We start from the raw sequence: 15,581 nt of genomic DNA on the forward strand, positions 1-15,581 counted from the left end.
AGTAGGTTTGTGTGCACTCATGTTGTTCAGGCTAGAGCAAAATGTGCTTGATTAATAATTTCGGCACTCACAATTTCCGTCTGCACTCTATGGCTCTGTCTATTCTGAACTCTGGGAGGCTGATAAAACCCTCAGCCTTCTCATCCTGCAGGCAAAGACAGATGGAGAAGGCTGGTACATTATTATCATCATCATCATCATCATCCCAGGGAACAAAGTGATCTACCAGTTTCAGTCAGGCGAGAACCGTTCTTCAAACAAAAACAAAATATGTTGTTTACATTGGCTGGGTCAAGCCTTTCACCACTTTACATTAACAAAGCACTCAACGCGCACAGACCTCTGCCAAAGCTGCAACATTTGTCACCTGCAAAATCCATGAGAGAGCAGCTTGGAGCCTGGCTCCTTATAATGGCAAAACAAAGATTAATCAGTGGAAGAAAATGTAATAAGATCTTACGTTTACATTTTACAACCTACATTTAATGATTTCCAAATGTGCAATCTGGACCATATCTGGATGCAACATAAATTGGCATAACGGTAGTAAATTCGATTCAATTAACGGAAAGCTTGATAGAAACTTTTTTAGGTAACATTTTTAAAACATACCTGTAAAATAGTTGATTGAAAATGCTCTGAAACAATAGTGATGGGAAACCTGATTTCGTTTACTGACTCAAGTTGTTATGAGTCACTCACTGAAGTGAATATAATCCATGAGTCAGTGAAACTCGAGTATTCGTCGAGCACCCGTGGGTCAGTGTGAAACTTGAGTCTTTGTCGAGTACCCGTGAGTTAGTGAAGCTGGTGTCTTTGTCGAGCACCACTGAGTCAGCACAACTCGAGTATTCATCGAGTACTCTTCAGTTGATGAAGCTCGAGTATTCGTCAAGCACCCGCGAGTCAGTGAAACTCGAGTCTTCGTCTAGTATTCATGAGTCAGTGAAACTTGCGGGCTCAAGGACTGAATTTATCATTATTATACTTATGATCAACTTTACTTCAGACACATACATGGTCCATAGAACATTCAAAACAAACACATCACCAACAAGACACAGTAAAAGATGGCTATCCCTTGCTATATAGGTTATGGCGCCAGTGTTTCCACAAACTAGAAAAGAACCTGACCGAGCTTTGTACAGGGTTGGTCAGAGTATATACGATGCTGTTTACAGAGCATGTTATCCTACACATACATCTGTACATCAGGTTCAGTAACACAGCAGCACAGTTTGGTACAGCAGCCTGAACAAAAAATTGACTCTAGTCCAGTGAGGTACCTTCAGCAGCATCCCCACGCCATCATTGTATGCCACCTGAAGTTTATGTATACTGCTTTTTCTATCATGCCGCCACAAGTGGACAGTATACTGGACTTATTACCTTATGTATTATTATTACTATGTATTATTATTATTTATTATGTATTATTGTACTGCAAATTTTACGTGATCTGTTTCGTATTTATTGATTTATTTATTTATTCTTATTCTACTTTCTTATTTTCCTTATCACTCATGCCTTGCCTTTGTTGTTTTAGTAGATCAACAAGTACCCGTGATTCCCAATTTAAAAAAAAACGTATACGACTTGAACGACTCAGTCATGACTCGCACATCTCGAATGTGCAGGGACTTACATTCTGATTGGTGTACCAATAGAGGCACGACTCTTTCAGGATAAACCAGTACTTCCGCCATTTCTGTGTAAAATATCCTTTAGCGTCCTTCTTCTTCCACAACCAGCCTTCACAGTCACCGTGTCCGAGATCCTTACAGGAGATTCTCCTTCGACTGGCACTCGTTAGGGAACCTGAGATGAGAAGAAACAGCTTTCACAACAGTACAAAAGTGTTATTAAAAGTATTTCGTTGTGCACTTGGAACCCATGTACAGTATACCAGTATGGCCAAATACCTCATTTGTTCTTTAGCAAACCTTGCCTAACCTTGTCACACTGTCATACCGACCGGTAGCATGACCTTGCGAATGTACCTTAACTTTCAAGAGAATTCATACAAGATAAACAATCATTAATTGAGGAGATTGACACTGATAAATAGCACAGTTAGGTCCCACGGTAATGTAAAAAGAACAACAAAGAAAACATATTACATAGAATAGTCTTATAGTCTTAATAGTGAGCAAAAAAGCCTCAAAAAGAATAAATGTAAATGTATGTCTACCTTTACTTCTCTTTTTGGTTTTTGTTCGTAGTGAGGTGTAATGGAAAGACTGCAAGAGGGAGAGAGAGGGGAAAAAATAATATTAGATGGTTAAACAAGAACAAAACTTCTTGGTTAAAGTTTCCAACACAAGGAGGAAGTGTGTTGAATTTATTTCTACATTTTCAGCCAAACAGCAGATAGAACCACATCAGAAGCACAGCTTGATGATTTATTTCCTTTCCCGTGGTTCAAACCAAGCCACACTAGGAATGTCTTTGAGGAATCTGATAACATAATGGGATCCAACACAGGTGCGGTATCAAAAATTCTACATTCACAAAGATAAAAATGTCACACTATCCGAGAGGTATTATTTGAACGATGTTTATTACTGTGGTTGTAAGTTTGCAGTGGGGTAAAATTGCACTGCGTCACACTTTGAGGTGCATGTCATATTTTGGTTACAGTCGTCCCTCGTTTATAACAATTAATTGATTCCAGACCCGACCGCAATAAATGAATTTCCGCGATATAGGATTCAATGTTAATAAATGTAATATTTTCGTAGTCAGAGCACAGATAACCTGTTTATGACTTTCTAAATACGGCTTCTAACATTATTAGAGCCCTTTATACATGAAATAACACCCCTATAGTCACCTTTACATTCATATTATTCATTGTTTACAAATGTGTTGTAAACCTGGTGGTGTTGTGCAACCTTTATAAACAGCCTACTTCAGTTTAATTGTTGTTTTCAATAAATTACTTTTTCAAAGTGCTTTTTGTCTCACTCCCCCTTTTTGCTTTTGCATATTGCGGCTCTACTTAAAACCTAAGATCCAAATGTGCAAAATGCAATTTCTAGCAAGATTTTGATCAGGAATGTATTTGTAAATTCCATCCATCCATCTTCTTCCGATTATCCGAGGTCGGGTCGCGGGGGCAGCAGCCTAAGCAGGGAAGTACACACTTCCCTCTCACGAGCTACTGTACTCCGCCCAGCTCCTCCCGGCGGATCCCGAGGCGTTCCCAGGCCATTTGAGAGACACAGTCTCTCCAACATGCCCTGGGTCTTCCCAGAGGCCTCCTACCGGTTGGACGTGCCCTGAATACCTCCCCTGGGAGGCGTCCGGGAGGCATCCTGACCAGATGCCCAAGCCACCTCATCTGGATCTTCTCAGTGCGGAGTACAGTAACATGTTTACACCGCCATTTGGCTATTTTAAGTGTAGAAAATGAATAAAAAAATTGACTGACTCAGGGTATTCTACAGCTCTTTGGAGAAGCAGATCACTAATACAGCTTCCTATGTAAGAGTAAACTCAGGTGAAAACCAATTTTACCTCACTGAACTTTTACATAAAATACAATTATTGTGCTGCTTAATGGGTGCAGTCACTTCTCTTTGGTATTTGAACACGACCAAGCTCATTCTCACAGCGGATGTGGTTGCTAGGAGACAGCTGACGTAACACTGAAGCCTCTGTGGCTTCATTAAATGGATGTGAGTCACTGAATAACGTTTAAAAAGTGAGGGAAAACATTCTAAGCAGTACTATTCATGTAATAAAAAAGCAAAGTGACGCAAAACTACAGTAGTCCTTACCTTCTTCATTGAGGCTGCTCCTGAGCTTCCAGACCCCGAGTACCTGCAGGAGAAATTATAGTAATGGTATAAAACTCTTCTAATTACTGTCTTTAATTCTATATATGACCACATCTATAAGCTCACCTGTCTGTTGTGTCTGCTCGTAGTGTGTCTGCACCTCGCTAAAAGACAGAAAATAAAAATGTCATAAATGCGGGACATATTCTTTGTCCATGTTAGAAAACCTTCCACCGAATTGGTGCCATTTGCGTCCCCAAGAAATAAAACGTATCAATGCACAATAAAATGAACTGTAAAATATTTTTTTCTAATCATGCAAAGTGTTCTGCACATCGATGTGATTGCGTATTTAATAAATACAATTTGAAAGAAGAGCCTAAACCACATTGAACACTGGAAAATTGCATCTGTTGCCCAATTCCTAAAATTAGACTTTGCCACAAAACATAATAATTGAAATTCTTCCGAAATTTTCGTTTTTTTTACATATTTGTGTTTCTCCTTATTCCAACTATACTTAAGTTAACCTTCTGTTAAAATTCACATTTAAGTCCCTGAGTCTCCTGCGTGTTCCCCTGATCTAAATCCAAATGAGAACATTTGGGGATGGACGGCAAGGGAAGTTTACAAAAATGGACATCAGTTCCAGACAGTGGATGCCCTCCGTGAGACAAGGGAACTCAGTTAAGGTGTCATGATAGTTTTTCCTGAAAGCCCATTTCCTTTAGTTACATTCCAAAATCTTGTGACCAAAAGTGAGTGTTGAAACATATAATCGACCCAGTACATTTCACCTCATGCTGAGGAAGCATTTTTGAAACTATAGAGCCTAGTATTGATTTGTTGTGTGAAATACTGCATGGATTGCTGTCTTGCTTGGATTGCCTGCACAGTTCTTACATATTAAATAACAAAAAATCGACATAACAAAATCAAAAATACCTGATGAGAAAGGGAAAGTAAACAACTTCATTTTTGGAAAAGAAACAATCTCACCCAAAACAAAACAACATACAGTATAGATGAGACTGTAGTGTTGATTCTCTATAGACTGCAGTATGAACACAAGTATTGGGTCATCTTTAGATTAAACCCAGCAGAGCATTCCTACCATCCCAACTGCAATGTATAGAGTTGATTTCTCTTTGCAGCCATTTAATGTCTGTTTCACGGCTGAGGTGCCCTTGAGTAAAAGCTTGCTACCCGCATACTGAGAAGCTCCCTGCTGCTCCGGTGTGTAACTCACTGTGGGGTGATTGCGGTGTTTTAATGGGTTAAATGCAGGTATTATTATGTTTGCGCATACATATGACTCTAAAAAGTGTCTAATTTTAAGAGGTGTGCCTTTGACGAGCAGTCAGAAACGGTATTTGAGTTGCATTAACAAATACAAACACATGTTTGATAGGGGACAGAATCATGTGGTACGTGGGTGCGGCATACGCTGTTCTTGTACAGGTGCTTTTGACTAGATCTGAGTCTTTGAGAAGAAACGCACCGCTTTGAGGGTCAGCGGGAGAGAGAACAGTGTGTACTAAAACGTATGAATCCTGTGTGTTTACGTTCATAATTAGTCAAGCTGATGCTGAGTCATACACTTCCTCACCTACCAGGATTCGTGTTTGTGTGTGCACTTCAATGTGTGTGTTTGCCCAGAATAAACTCCCATTTATAATCCGCCGTGTCTGAGGAGATGGGCATGTTAGGATGAATCATGAGATACCTTCTCTGCATACAAATCAATTCTGTGTGCTAGTGTGCACATGTACATGTGTGCGTGTGTATGAGTGTGGCCGGTGTGGACGTGTCGCTGTTGTCATAATTAATACAGCTGCCAGTAGTTCAAGCTCGCTCTCCTTGCTCTTCCACATAGGTGAAACACACATACACACAGATGAGGGTTAACTTGAGGTGAACATCGTGGCCTATCTTGAAAACACTTTCATTAGAGACACATGGAGAAATAGCCTGATGCAAAAAGATGTGTGTGACACTTGTTAAGACACTGCAATGATTGATGCAGAGCTGAATGCCAAAGATAATAGTAATAAATGATAGCCTTGGATGCTGGTTAATTAATGTAATGTAATTCCCAAATGTATGCATATATGCCCCCATAGTGGCTGTGAGGTGTATAGTGATGACGTCATTGCCATCTCATTTAGTGAGATGCACATTTTTCTTGTTGGTGGTTTGTTGTTTTACTTTTGTTGCAAAATAACATAAATCTGCATTCATACAAGTCTCGACTAAAAAAAGAACCAGCTATGATAATTGACAGTACAGTACTACAGTTCACAAAAGGCTTATTTCTCCCAAATATTCCTCACAAATCTGTCTTAATCTGTGTTAGTGAGCATTCATAATTCATCCACCTCGGAGGGGTGGCATATCAAGATGCAGATTAGACACAGGTGTGCCTTAGGTTGGCCACAATAAAAGGCCCAATTGTGCAGTTGGGTGTCCAAAAATCAATCAGTGTCTGGTATACCACCATTTGCCTCAAATGCCATATATGCCAATACAGAGCATCCCAAACATGCCCAATGGGTGACATGTCCGGTGAGTATGCTGTCCTGTATTGTGGACAGAGTGGCCCGGGGTGGCGGTGGGGTTATGGTATGGGCAGGCGTATGTTATAACACACACCTGGCATTTTGAGTGCACAGAAATACCGTGATGAGATCCCGAGACCCGTAGTTGTGCCATTCATCCACGGCCTTCACCTCATGCTGCAGCATGACAACGCACGGCCCCATGTTGCAAGGATCTGTACACAATTCCTGGAGGCTAAAAACATCCCAGTTTTTGCATGGCCAGCACACTCACCAGTCATGTCACCCATATTTGAGATGCTCTCGTTTGGCATATATTCGGCGTATTCGAGACAAATGGTGGTTACACCAGATCCACGCCCCCATAAAGTTAAACTGCATATTTTGGAGTGGCTTTTTATTGTGGCCAAAGCAAAAAGCAACCTGCAATAATCATGCTGTCTATAATCAGCATCTTGATATGGCACACCTGTGAGGTGGATGAGTTATGAATGCTCAATAAGATGCAGTCGAAATGGACAGATCTGATATACTGTGCCTCGTGAATGCGTGTCTGATGATGTTGAAATGTATAATAGTAATAATATCAATGGCGTATACACATGCATGTTTACCCAAAACAAGAAAGTGTGGGTTGTATGAAAATCACCACAGTGAACTTAAAGCAAAAACACAGAGCATTAAATGTGGTGTAATTGTGGTACATGTGAAGTGTACAGACCATTAAATAAGGCAAACAATTGCCAACGGCAGCCAGTGGAGTAGTGGCGCAGTCATTTAAACCCATTTAAACCAATGGGAGTCAACCTAGCCAAGTCTTAACACTCTCAGTATTCACAAAAATACCAGCATAAAAGTAAGCAAGATACTCATTTGGTAAGTTAAATGTCTGTTAAATTGTCAGTGTACATGAGTTTTCTTTTAATAGAACTGGGCTTCATTTTGACGGTAAACAATCATAGAACAACACATTCCAACTTTCCTCATATGTGCTGCTTGTTTAGAGCTTACATAAAGGGTAGGCTTCAACAAAGTGAGCCATCTGCCATCTAGCTTATGCAAATATGGTGCCAAAAAGCAATTTAACATAGTTTATAAACAAGTTCACCATCTGCATATACAGTAAGGAGAAAAAGCAGTATTCAAGTGGAAGAGAATTTTGAGACCGGTTGCAATAAATAAGTCATAAGCCTGTATAGTCTTGACGAGGGGTCTCAAAATCAGTTTACAGTAACTGGGGGCCACTGGAGGTAAAGTCTGGGTGAGGCATGTAAGTTCAGCAACTACTTACAGAACAAGTAACCTAAGGCAAGACAGTTGCTAACAGTCCCTTCAATGAAATGACATTAAAGTGCAGTTTCAATTGCAAAATAAAACGGCATGCCAGCGCAAAACAAGATTCATGATCCCTTCAGCAACAATATGTTTTTATCCACAAATTCAAAAATTATTTGAGCAAAAAGTGTGTTTTCAGTACAATTTCTATCTGGGGAGTTTAATCAGAGCATTTGCACATGGACCTGGATGAAGAAGCGAAACAAAAAGTAAAAAATCAAGTGAATCCAGTTGCTCCAATTCAACACTCAGTAGTTTAATAATAATAATAGGATCATTTCTTCTGTAAACCAGCCCTCTGCCTGGGCCAGAAGATTGAATGGGCATTAAAATGTCTCCCAGTACCGTCATATGTACGAGTGTCTTAGGGTGAGTCTAGCCACCTTACGGAGGAAACTCATTTCAGCCGCTTGTATCCGTGATCTTGCTCTTTCGGTGACAAGGTCAAAGCTCATGATCATATGAGGGTAGGATCACAGATCGACCGGTAAATTGAGAGCTTTGACTTCCGGCTCAGCTCTCTCTTCACCACGACGGCCGGGTACAGCGACCAGATTACTGCCGACGCTGCGCCTATCTGCCTGTAAAGCTTACGCTCCAGACGTCACTCACTCGTGAACAAAACCCAGAGACACTTGAACTCCTCCGCCTGGGGCAAGACCTCACTCTCAACCCGAAGGGTGAAATCTACCGTTTTTCGGCTGAGAACCGTGGTGTCAGATTTGGAAGTGCTGAGTCTCATCCCAGAAGCTTCATACTTAGCTGCAAACCAACCCTGTAAACACTGAAGGTCACAGCCTGATGAGGCCATCATGACCACATCATTCGTTCCTGTGACAAAATGATACATAACCAATAACCAATCATTTGAACTTGCTATAGTATGGCCGAGATCTGCAAACCCTGATCACTGTTACGTTTCCACTGCAGGGTGGCAGGATGGCGATGGCTACATTAACTATGTAAATAGTGTGATACCATAGTAGCATTCCATTCCAATTAAATAAACAAAGGAAATGAACACGGTACACAGTGCAATGTGTGGACATTACCTGCAAAACCAGTGCAGCTTGGCTTTGACTCATCCTTCCATCGTAATCAACAATATTTTTAAAATCTTTTTCTACTGCTACTGCCTACTTCCTGCTACTGTCTGCTGTCCACTTAGCTGCTCTAAAATCAGAAAAAAATCTGAATTCCCCCATTGTGGCACCAATAAAGAATTATTCTGTTCAATTCTCAGTCGACCAATCAAAGGACTGCAAAGTGTCTCTCTGATGTGGGACAATAGATGACATTTATATGAATAGTTTCACAATATTTTCAATAAAAGGGCTGTGTACATACTGGCAAAGCATCAGGTGGCTGGTCTAAACGCAGGGTGGAGGACAACATGGAGGGGCTGATAGGAAAGCTCGGGCTGCTGGGATTGCGGCTCTTGCGTCGAGAGCGTCTGGTGGAGTCCCGGCGACTCTCTCTCCCTGGACCTTCCGGTTCCTCTTCAATGACCAGGATCTTGTCGTCGCTGAGGTAACGCAGCAGGGAGTTGTCTGAATCTGTGTGAAGAGGTATGGCACCAGTTAGATGATGGACAGGCTCAACAGAGCGGTTGAGAGAGGGAGTGAAACCAAAGACAGTTGCTAATATTGTGGCCCTGAGGGAGAACTCCGCATTGGAAAGAGACATGAGTCAATTGACACTTAGAAAAAAAAAAAAACAGAAAAGGATGAAAGTTCCCCAAAGCTGCATTATCTGGTAGACTGTGACTCCAGAGCTAGGGACATCCTGCTTATCTGTTAGCAAAGATTATGAGGATTTGGAAGAAACCACTGCTATATCTGCAATGTGACAGAAAGTTGGAATTTGCTCATTTGTTCATTGTTAAATTAAAAAAAAAAACACCTTAAAACTGACACAACGATGAGGAAGCGAAGAAAAAACCCTGGACCTGTTATTGTGCTTTAATGTTATTCATAGACTTTCTGACAGTAGAGTGCAGCTGAATACAGATCAAGTGTGCAAATTGTTCGAGTTGGACACACTGAAATACCTTCATTTCAAGAACAGTTGTATAAATGCAATACCCTTGCATTTATGCGTGTTTGTCACTATGTCGGATACATACCTGCCAGATATGTATCCTAACACAACCACAGCACCATGAAAAACCTGAGGATGGGCTGAAATGTGTTGAGTTGAAAAGGGAGCAAAGCAAGGCACTGATCCAAACCGGTTTGTTTGTACAGTGCGAGGGGCAGCTTTTGCATGTATATGTGTTAGTATGTGTGTACCTCGGCTCCCTCTCTTGCCCATGCTGGGTTCCTTGGCCTCGGCCATCCAGTTATATTCGGGAGGCATGGAAACAGGTCTGAGGTCACCTGGAACAATCCAACCAGCGATCAGAAAGTCGGCTTAAGGGGGAACGTGGGTAATCGGGTGTCGGCAAGCAGAGACCGAGAGAGTGACTGAGAGACAGCTGGTGGGTGGACAGGTGAGAGGGAGACAAGGTGTGTGCGGGTGCGGGGAATGACATGCAAGACGAAGATCAACTGACTCCCATGTTAGTTTTAGAATTTCTGTGTGCAGTTTGTCTGGGCTTCTAGCTCAATGGCTAGCACTCTTTCACATTCTGCGGAACACGGGGCTGGCTGAACCAGGCGGGTTACATTGGTGGTGGTGATGAGAGTGCGGTTTAAGGGGGTGAGTTAAAGGATGCCAGCCAGTGTGGCTGTGCGGATATACAGTACATTGGTAAACCTTACTCCCTACGCCAAGGGTCAGCAACCTCTACTATCAAAAGAGCCATTTTGCTCCCTCGCTCACTAAAGAAAAATTGTCTAGAACCGCAAAACATAACAGCTTATAAACTTTTAAAAGTTTGACATTTTTTTCAGCGAAAGTCTGGTACCGGATGTCTTGAAAATGTGGCATACGGTGATTTGATAGGCTGTTTCTTATAGATCCCTGACTCACGCTGCTCGACTCTCAATCAGTGGATTTATGCAGTCGCTGGCTTGAGCCCGGCGTGTGCTGGGTTGGACTGCAGGGATGACCTCTGTTGTACCTGTAGATCTACTTTGAAATAAATTACTGCTTTTCAGAAAATGTTGAATGCTTGTTTAGAAAATGTCTTTTGTCATTTTTGTTGTTTGCTAATTTCTCACCACATATCAAGCATATTAGGTAAGCCGGCCTCGTTGACAGAGAAGACAAAGGAATTAAAAACTCATTTTCTTCTGAGATGTTTCTTTTAAGGGGGGTATGTATTCATTGTTAGCTTACTGAGGAGGGAAAAGACGTCACTGTCATTTCTCAACAAACACAGGCAGACAAACACAGGATCACCCTCCTTTCCTTGAGCCCATCCAGTCATCAGTCAGAACTCAGCCAGGATGCATTCACGGCCTTACAAAAAAAATCTGATATTTTTAACACTTTTCTAAAATGCACATTTTCCCCACTTGGGTGTTAAAAAAATATTCAAGCTTTGCGAAGGGAGCCACAACAAGGAGGCTGAAGAGCAGCATGTGGCTCTGGAGCTGCGGGTTGCTGACCCCTGCCCTACACCTGAAGAGTTGCACTGGACGTCGTGTTGACAGTCCAGCCTTTTAGCTTGACGGCTACTGCTTTCGACTGTCATCCTGCGGACCTTGATTCGAGCCCACGGAACACGGAGCTGGCTGAACCAGGCGAGTTAGACTTGCATCGGTATTCTGTATTGTAATGTAATATTACATGAATGGAAAACTCTTACTCATAATTACTTGTAGGTGTGAATGTGAGTGTTAATGACTGTCAGCCTTGCAATATACAGGTGATCAGTCCAGGGGGAACCCTGCCTCTCGGTATAGGTCACCTGGGATAAGTGGATTTTTTCAAATAATACACATTCTTAAAAAAATGTGTTTATCCCTTTGTATGCGGGGGTCTAACGCTGCAAAGCTCATGCAAATCTGGTGTGCATTTTGCATTTGACATTTAACAACAAAATGAATTTGAACTTGTTCAGATGCAAATGTAATCTAATACATTTTGCTCACTTTTATCCAGAAGAGACTCTAAACATTGCCTAATTGAATGTACTGTATATAGAACCTGGCTTGTGGCAGTTATTTATCTAATGATTTTGCTTGAAAAAAAAATGTTTAAGCCTTGGCAGAGACCTGCACTCTGTGTGCTCCAGATGAGTCTGAACAGCAACAGAGGCTCGGAACAACTGTTAACTAATTAGCCACGTGAATTGAAAAAGTAGGAAAGTTATTTCTGCAATTTTGTTCACTGCCTCCAATGTAGGCATCCTTCCTTCGACAGAGCACTTTCCTTTAGTCTATTGGGCTAGGTAGCTGTTGCCAAGGAAACCAATGAGCTCAGCACTTCAGTGATTTGGAGAGCTCAGCATCATTTCAACGATAAGATTCAGCAATGTGGTACCGCTGGAAATGTTCACCACAGCAGCGGGTCAGGAAGCTAATCTGCTAATTTAGGGTAAAAAAGTGTGCAATAGTGTAAACAATTCTGATGTGAAGCAGAATAACCGGTAAAGGAACACAGCAAAAATGAGTTACTGTGGTATGTATGCATGGGAATCCACTAAGTGGAATACTGTATATTACAGGGCTTATAAAGTAGTTGTTACTCTCACACTCATTGCAGTTCACCACTTTGGAAATTTGAGTTTTTAATTACTGTTATATTTGACCAGTTTCTGTACAGTCTCTTTCCTGATTTCATTGATAGTCCAGACATGTGGCCGACAAGTCCTGTGAATGCATATTAATGCATTTGTTTGTCGAGTGACCTTGGCCTTTCACATCATGGCGGCCCCTTGAGAGTCTCCCATGAAGGAAGAGGATGTCTTGAAAGCTGTCTGGGACAGTGTGGAGGGGAGCCATAGGCTGCGAGGCAGCGAGTGTGCTGGAAACTCTGTTTATGGATTTGTCTTTGACACTTTTCTATTGAGAGCTAAAGAAAGCTTCATCATATCCCTTATGTGAGGGTGATGCCAGAAAGTGAAAATTATCCATCTGCCTCGGAATGTAATGGTTTGTTCCTTGGTCCATGCTCCACCCTTCCAACCAGTTCCATGGACATCGGCCCAGTATTTTCTGTGTAATGCTGCATCATGCTGACGGGCAGACAGACAAACAGCATCAGAAGCCTTGTTGGTAGAGATGCTAAACAGCCAATAAGCAAACGATGAACACATGATGAAGGAATGTTGAAAACAAAAAGTTGAGGACGTTTTTGGAAAACATGCTCTTCTTCTCAAGAAAGAAGTTAGGATTCACTCAAGTAACACTCGCAACATGTAATCTGCTTCTTACCATGTGTGGGGGTCTTATCCCTCCTGCGCACGCCCGTATTACGGCCCCTGTCATAGTCAGAGCCTGGGGGTACGTCTCCCTCCAAAAGAGAGAAGTACTGACCACTGTCCTGGTCCAGATAGTAGCTGACAGCTTCTGGTCCTTTCGAGACAGACTGGGAGGTAACACTGTACCGGCTGATGTCATCACAGGAAATCAAACCCAGCTCCTCCCTGCAGAGGACAGCATCATGTTAGTCATAGTCGGCATGGAGGTCAGCATCTTTTTGTCCCAAACCCTGACCTGGGGCTGTAGAGTCCGGAGACAGGAGAAAGGATGTAGACGTCCTGGGCATCCATCTTGGACATGCCTAAAGTGCCCCCGGGTGTAGGTGAGGTGCTGGTAGGGCTGGTGGGGACCGGCTGGAAGGAAGTAAATAAAGAGTGTTGTTATAGAGCAGGAGTGTCTAAAGTGCAGCCCGTGGCTGTTGTTTTAATTAAAAACAAAAAAAAATGTAATTTAAGAAGAAAAGAGCTGGAGCAAAAGAGCCAAGAAAGATATTACTTTATAAAAGTGACAATATTATGAAAAACAAAACAACAAATCCATTTGTACATTTTGGAAGATTAGGTTTTGGTCAATCTGGGTATAATACTATGAGAATAAAGTCAAAATATTATAGGAAAAAAGTCATAATTACCATAAGAAAATGTACAAAGACAAAGTTGAAATAGTTGGAAAGTTGGAAAAATAGAAAAAACAAAAATAACAGCAGAAATGAAAAAAGCTGTAATTTTAAGAGAATAAAGTCAAAATATTAAGAGAGTAAAGTCATTTTCTAAAGAGAAAAAGTGACATTTTGCATAATATTGTGAGGGAAAATAATGTCATTTTAGCAGCATAAAGTTGAAATATATTTTTTAAAGTCTTAATATTATGAGAAACAAAACAAAATAAAGGTGTAATTTTTGAAAAATTACATTGGGCAAAATGTTACAACATAATCGGAATAAAGTCCAACGTTTCTTTCTTGAAATATACAGTATACAATTTCTTAATCAAATGTATTGCCTTACAAACTATCAAAGTGGCGCTTGCATTCTTTCATTTTTCAGGATGGGGATATACGCTCTTGAAGCATGAGTTGCAGAAACTGAGCACTAAACATTTTCCAACTTCTTGGCAGAAAAAAAAATCGGTCGGCAAAACACATAAAAAAAGATGCTCTTGTATGCCTGAAGTTTATCTGCGACCTTTCTTTTAAATTTGGGAATCACAAAGAATAGAGGTATTTTGGCATGGCTGCCATGTTGTATAGTCTCTGACTATGCAGCCTCTCCCACCTTCACAATTCTGTCGTTGTGTTTCATGAATCTTCACACACAAACACACACACGCGCATGCACACACACACAGAGGGTTCTCCATGTCTGTTTCCATGACAACCACTGCTCTCACTGAGGCAGAGGAACGCTAGCGGGGCCTCCTACCTCAGCATGACTCAAGGGCGCGTCATTTGTCATCAGGTCCTCCATGACAGCAGGATGCCTTGCTGATATCATGGGAACTCACATGTGAAAATTTCAAATAAATCAGAGTTGTTTTCCTACTAGTGCAGGAAAGCATACGTAAATATGTGCACTTTTAATTCCTAAACCTTTCCATCGCCTCACCACCTCTGTCCCCAGGATCTGTCTTTATCAACACACCTTTCACTTTCAAAGTCGTCCTGGCGTATAGTCAAACAGCTTTTCAAAAAATGCTGAAAAGTGTTGGAAAAAACGAGGGATGCGATGAAGCGAAGATGAGGAAATAGGTCAAAAAGAGAGAGAAAAAGAGGGGGAGCGTGATGGAGAGGAGAGCGAGGCAGGGAGCTGTGCTGTGAGAGTGAAAATAGTAATTTAGTGATTACAGCCCAGCCTTAAGAAAAAGGGAAGCAGTGCTGGGAATGCAAGCAGAGGAGGATGGGTCTTCCACAGCCAGTGACATCCCAGCATGTTAACACATCACTTAAACTATTGGGTCCCTGCTGCATCCACTACAAACTTATCAAAACGTAGTGCATAAGCCTATTGGCCATATCACAACCTTAACATTAACACTTTACAGGTTCTAAAATAATGTAAAACACTTGTGAAAATCTATTTTTACTGTGGACTATGGACTACAACAGGGGACCATCCCCAGGTAGTACCCTGACAGGTGTTGCCAGGCCCCCGGACAAGAGTCATCAATCTGTCTTCCTGGAAAGCATGTCACATAACTGCACTATTGGTTGGCATTCCCAAATGAAACAATAAACGTGTCCCATTTAGCTCTTTTTGACACGTGATCACATTAGTACCAAAGTCCAGTCTTTCTCTAGGGTCACTGGTTAACGTCCAGCTTTCTAATCCAAAAAGCACAACCTTGAGCAGAAGGAAGCAAGTCCTTGGATGTATATATTTTGGATCTCAAAACACTTTGGCAACGTTTGTTGACTTCATGAGCACATTCAACAGAGTAATAAATGTCACCGTTTCCACTCCTGGAGGAAGCCAGAAGACTTCTGGGGAAGTACCGCTGCTTGACAAAATAAATTAAAACATTTTTCAAATCTATTA

The 15,581-nt window shown here is 41.5% G+C and overlaps 1 protein-coding gene across 5 annotated transcripts in view; it reads right to left on the reverse strand.

Moving 5' to 3' along the window:
- si:ch211-26b3.4 (connector enhancer of kinase suppressor of ras 2) overlaps positions 1-15,581 on the reverse strand; it is a 76,213-nt gene that overhangs the window by 10,752 nt on the left and 49,880 nt on the right. For 4 of the 5 annotated variants that reach the window (XM_054791718.1, XM_054791715.1, XM_054791716.1 and 1 more), the window contains exons 10-18: positions 13,282-13,400; positions 13,000-13,211; positions 9,967-10,053; positions 9,023-9,231; positions 3,909-3,946; positions 3,783-3,825; positions 2,192-2,240; positions 1,646-1,818; positions 72-145 (exon numbers count right to left, since the gene is read on the reverse strand). In XM_054791718.1, coding sequence (XP_054647693.1) covers positions 72-145; positions 1,646-1,818; positions 2,192-2,240; positions 3,783-3,825; positions 3,909-3,946; positions 9,023-9,231; positions 9,967-10,053; positions 13,000-13,211; positions 13,282-13,400 — 1,004 coding nt within the window. The remainder of the gene's footprint in view (positions 1-71; positions 146-1,645; positions 1,819-2,191; positions 2,241-3,782; positions 3,826-3,908; positions 3,947-9,022; positions 9,232-9,966; positions 10,054-12,999; positions 13,212-13,281; positions 13,401-15,581) is intronic. The other variant, XM_054791717.1, reaches the window with a different exon arrangement.

The sequence above is a fragment of the Dunckerocampus dactyliophorus genome, chromosome 11, assembly GCF_027744805.1.
Source record: "Dunckerocampus dactyliophorus isolate RoL2022-P2 chromosome 11, RoL_Ddac_1.1, whole genome shotgun sequence".
NCBI lineage: Eukaryota > Metazoa > Chordata > Actinopteri > Syngnathiformes > Syngnathidae > Dunckerocampus > Dunckerocampus dactyliophorus.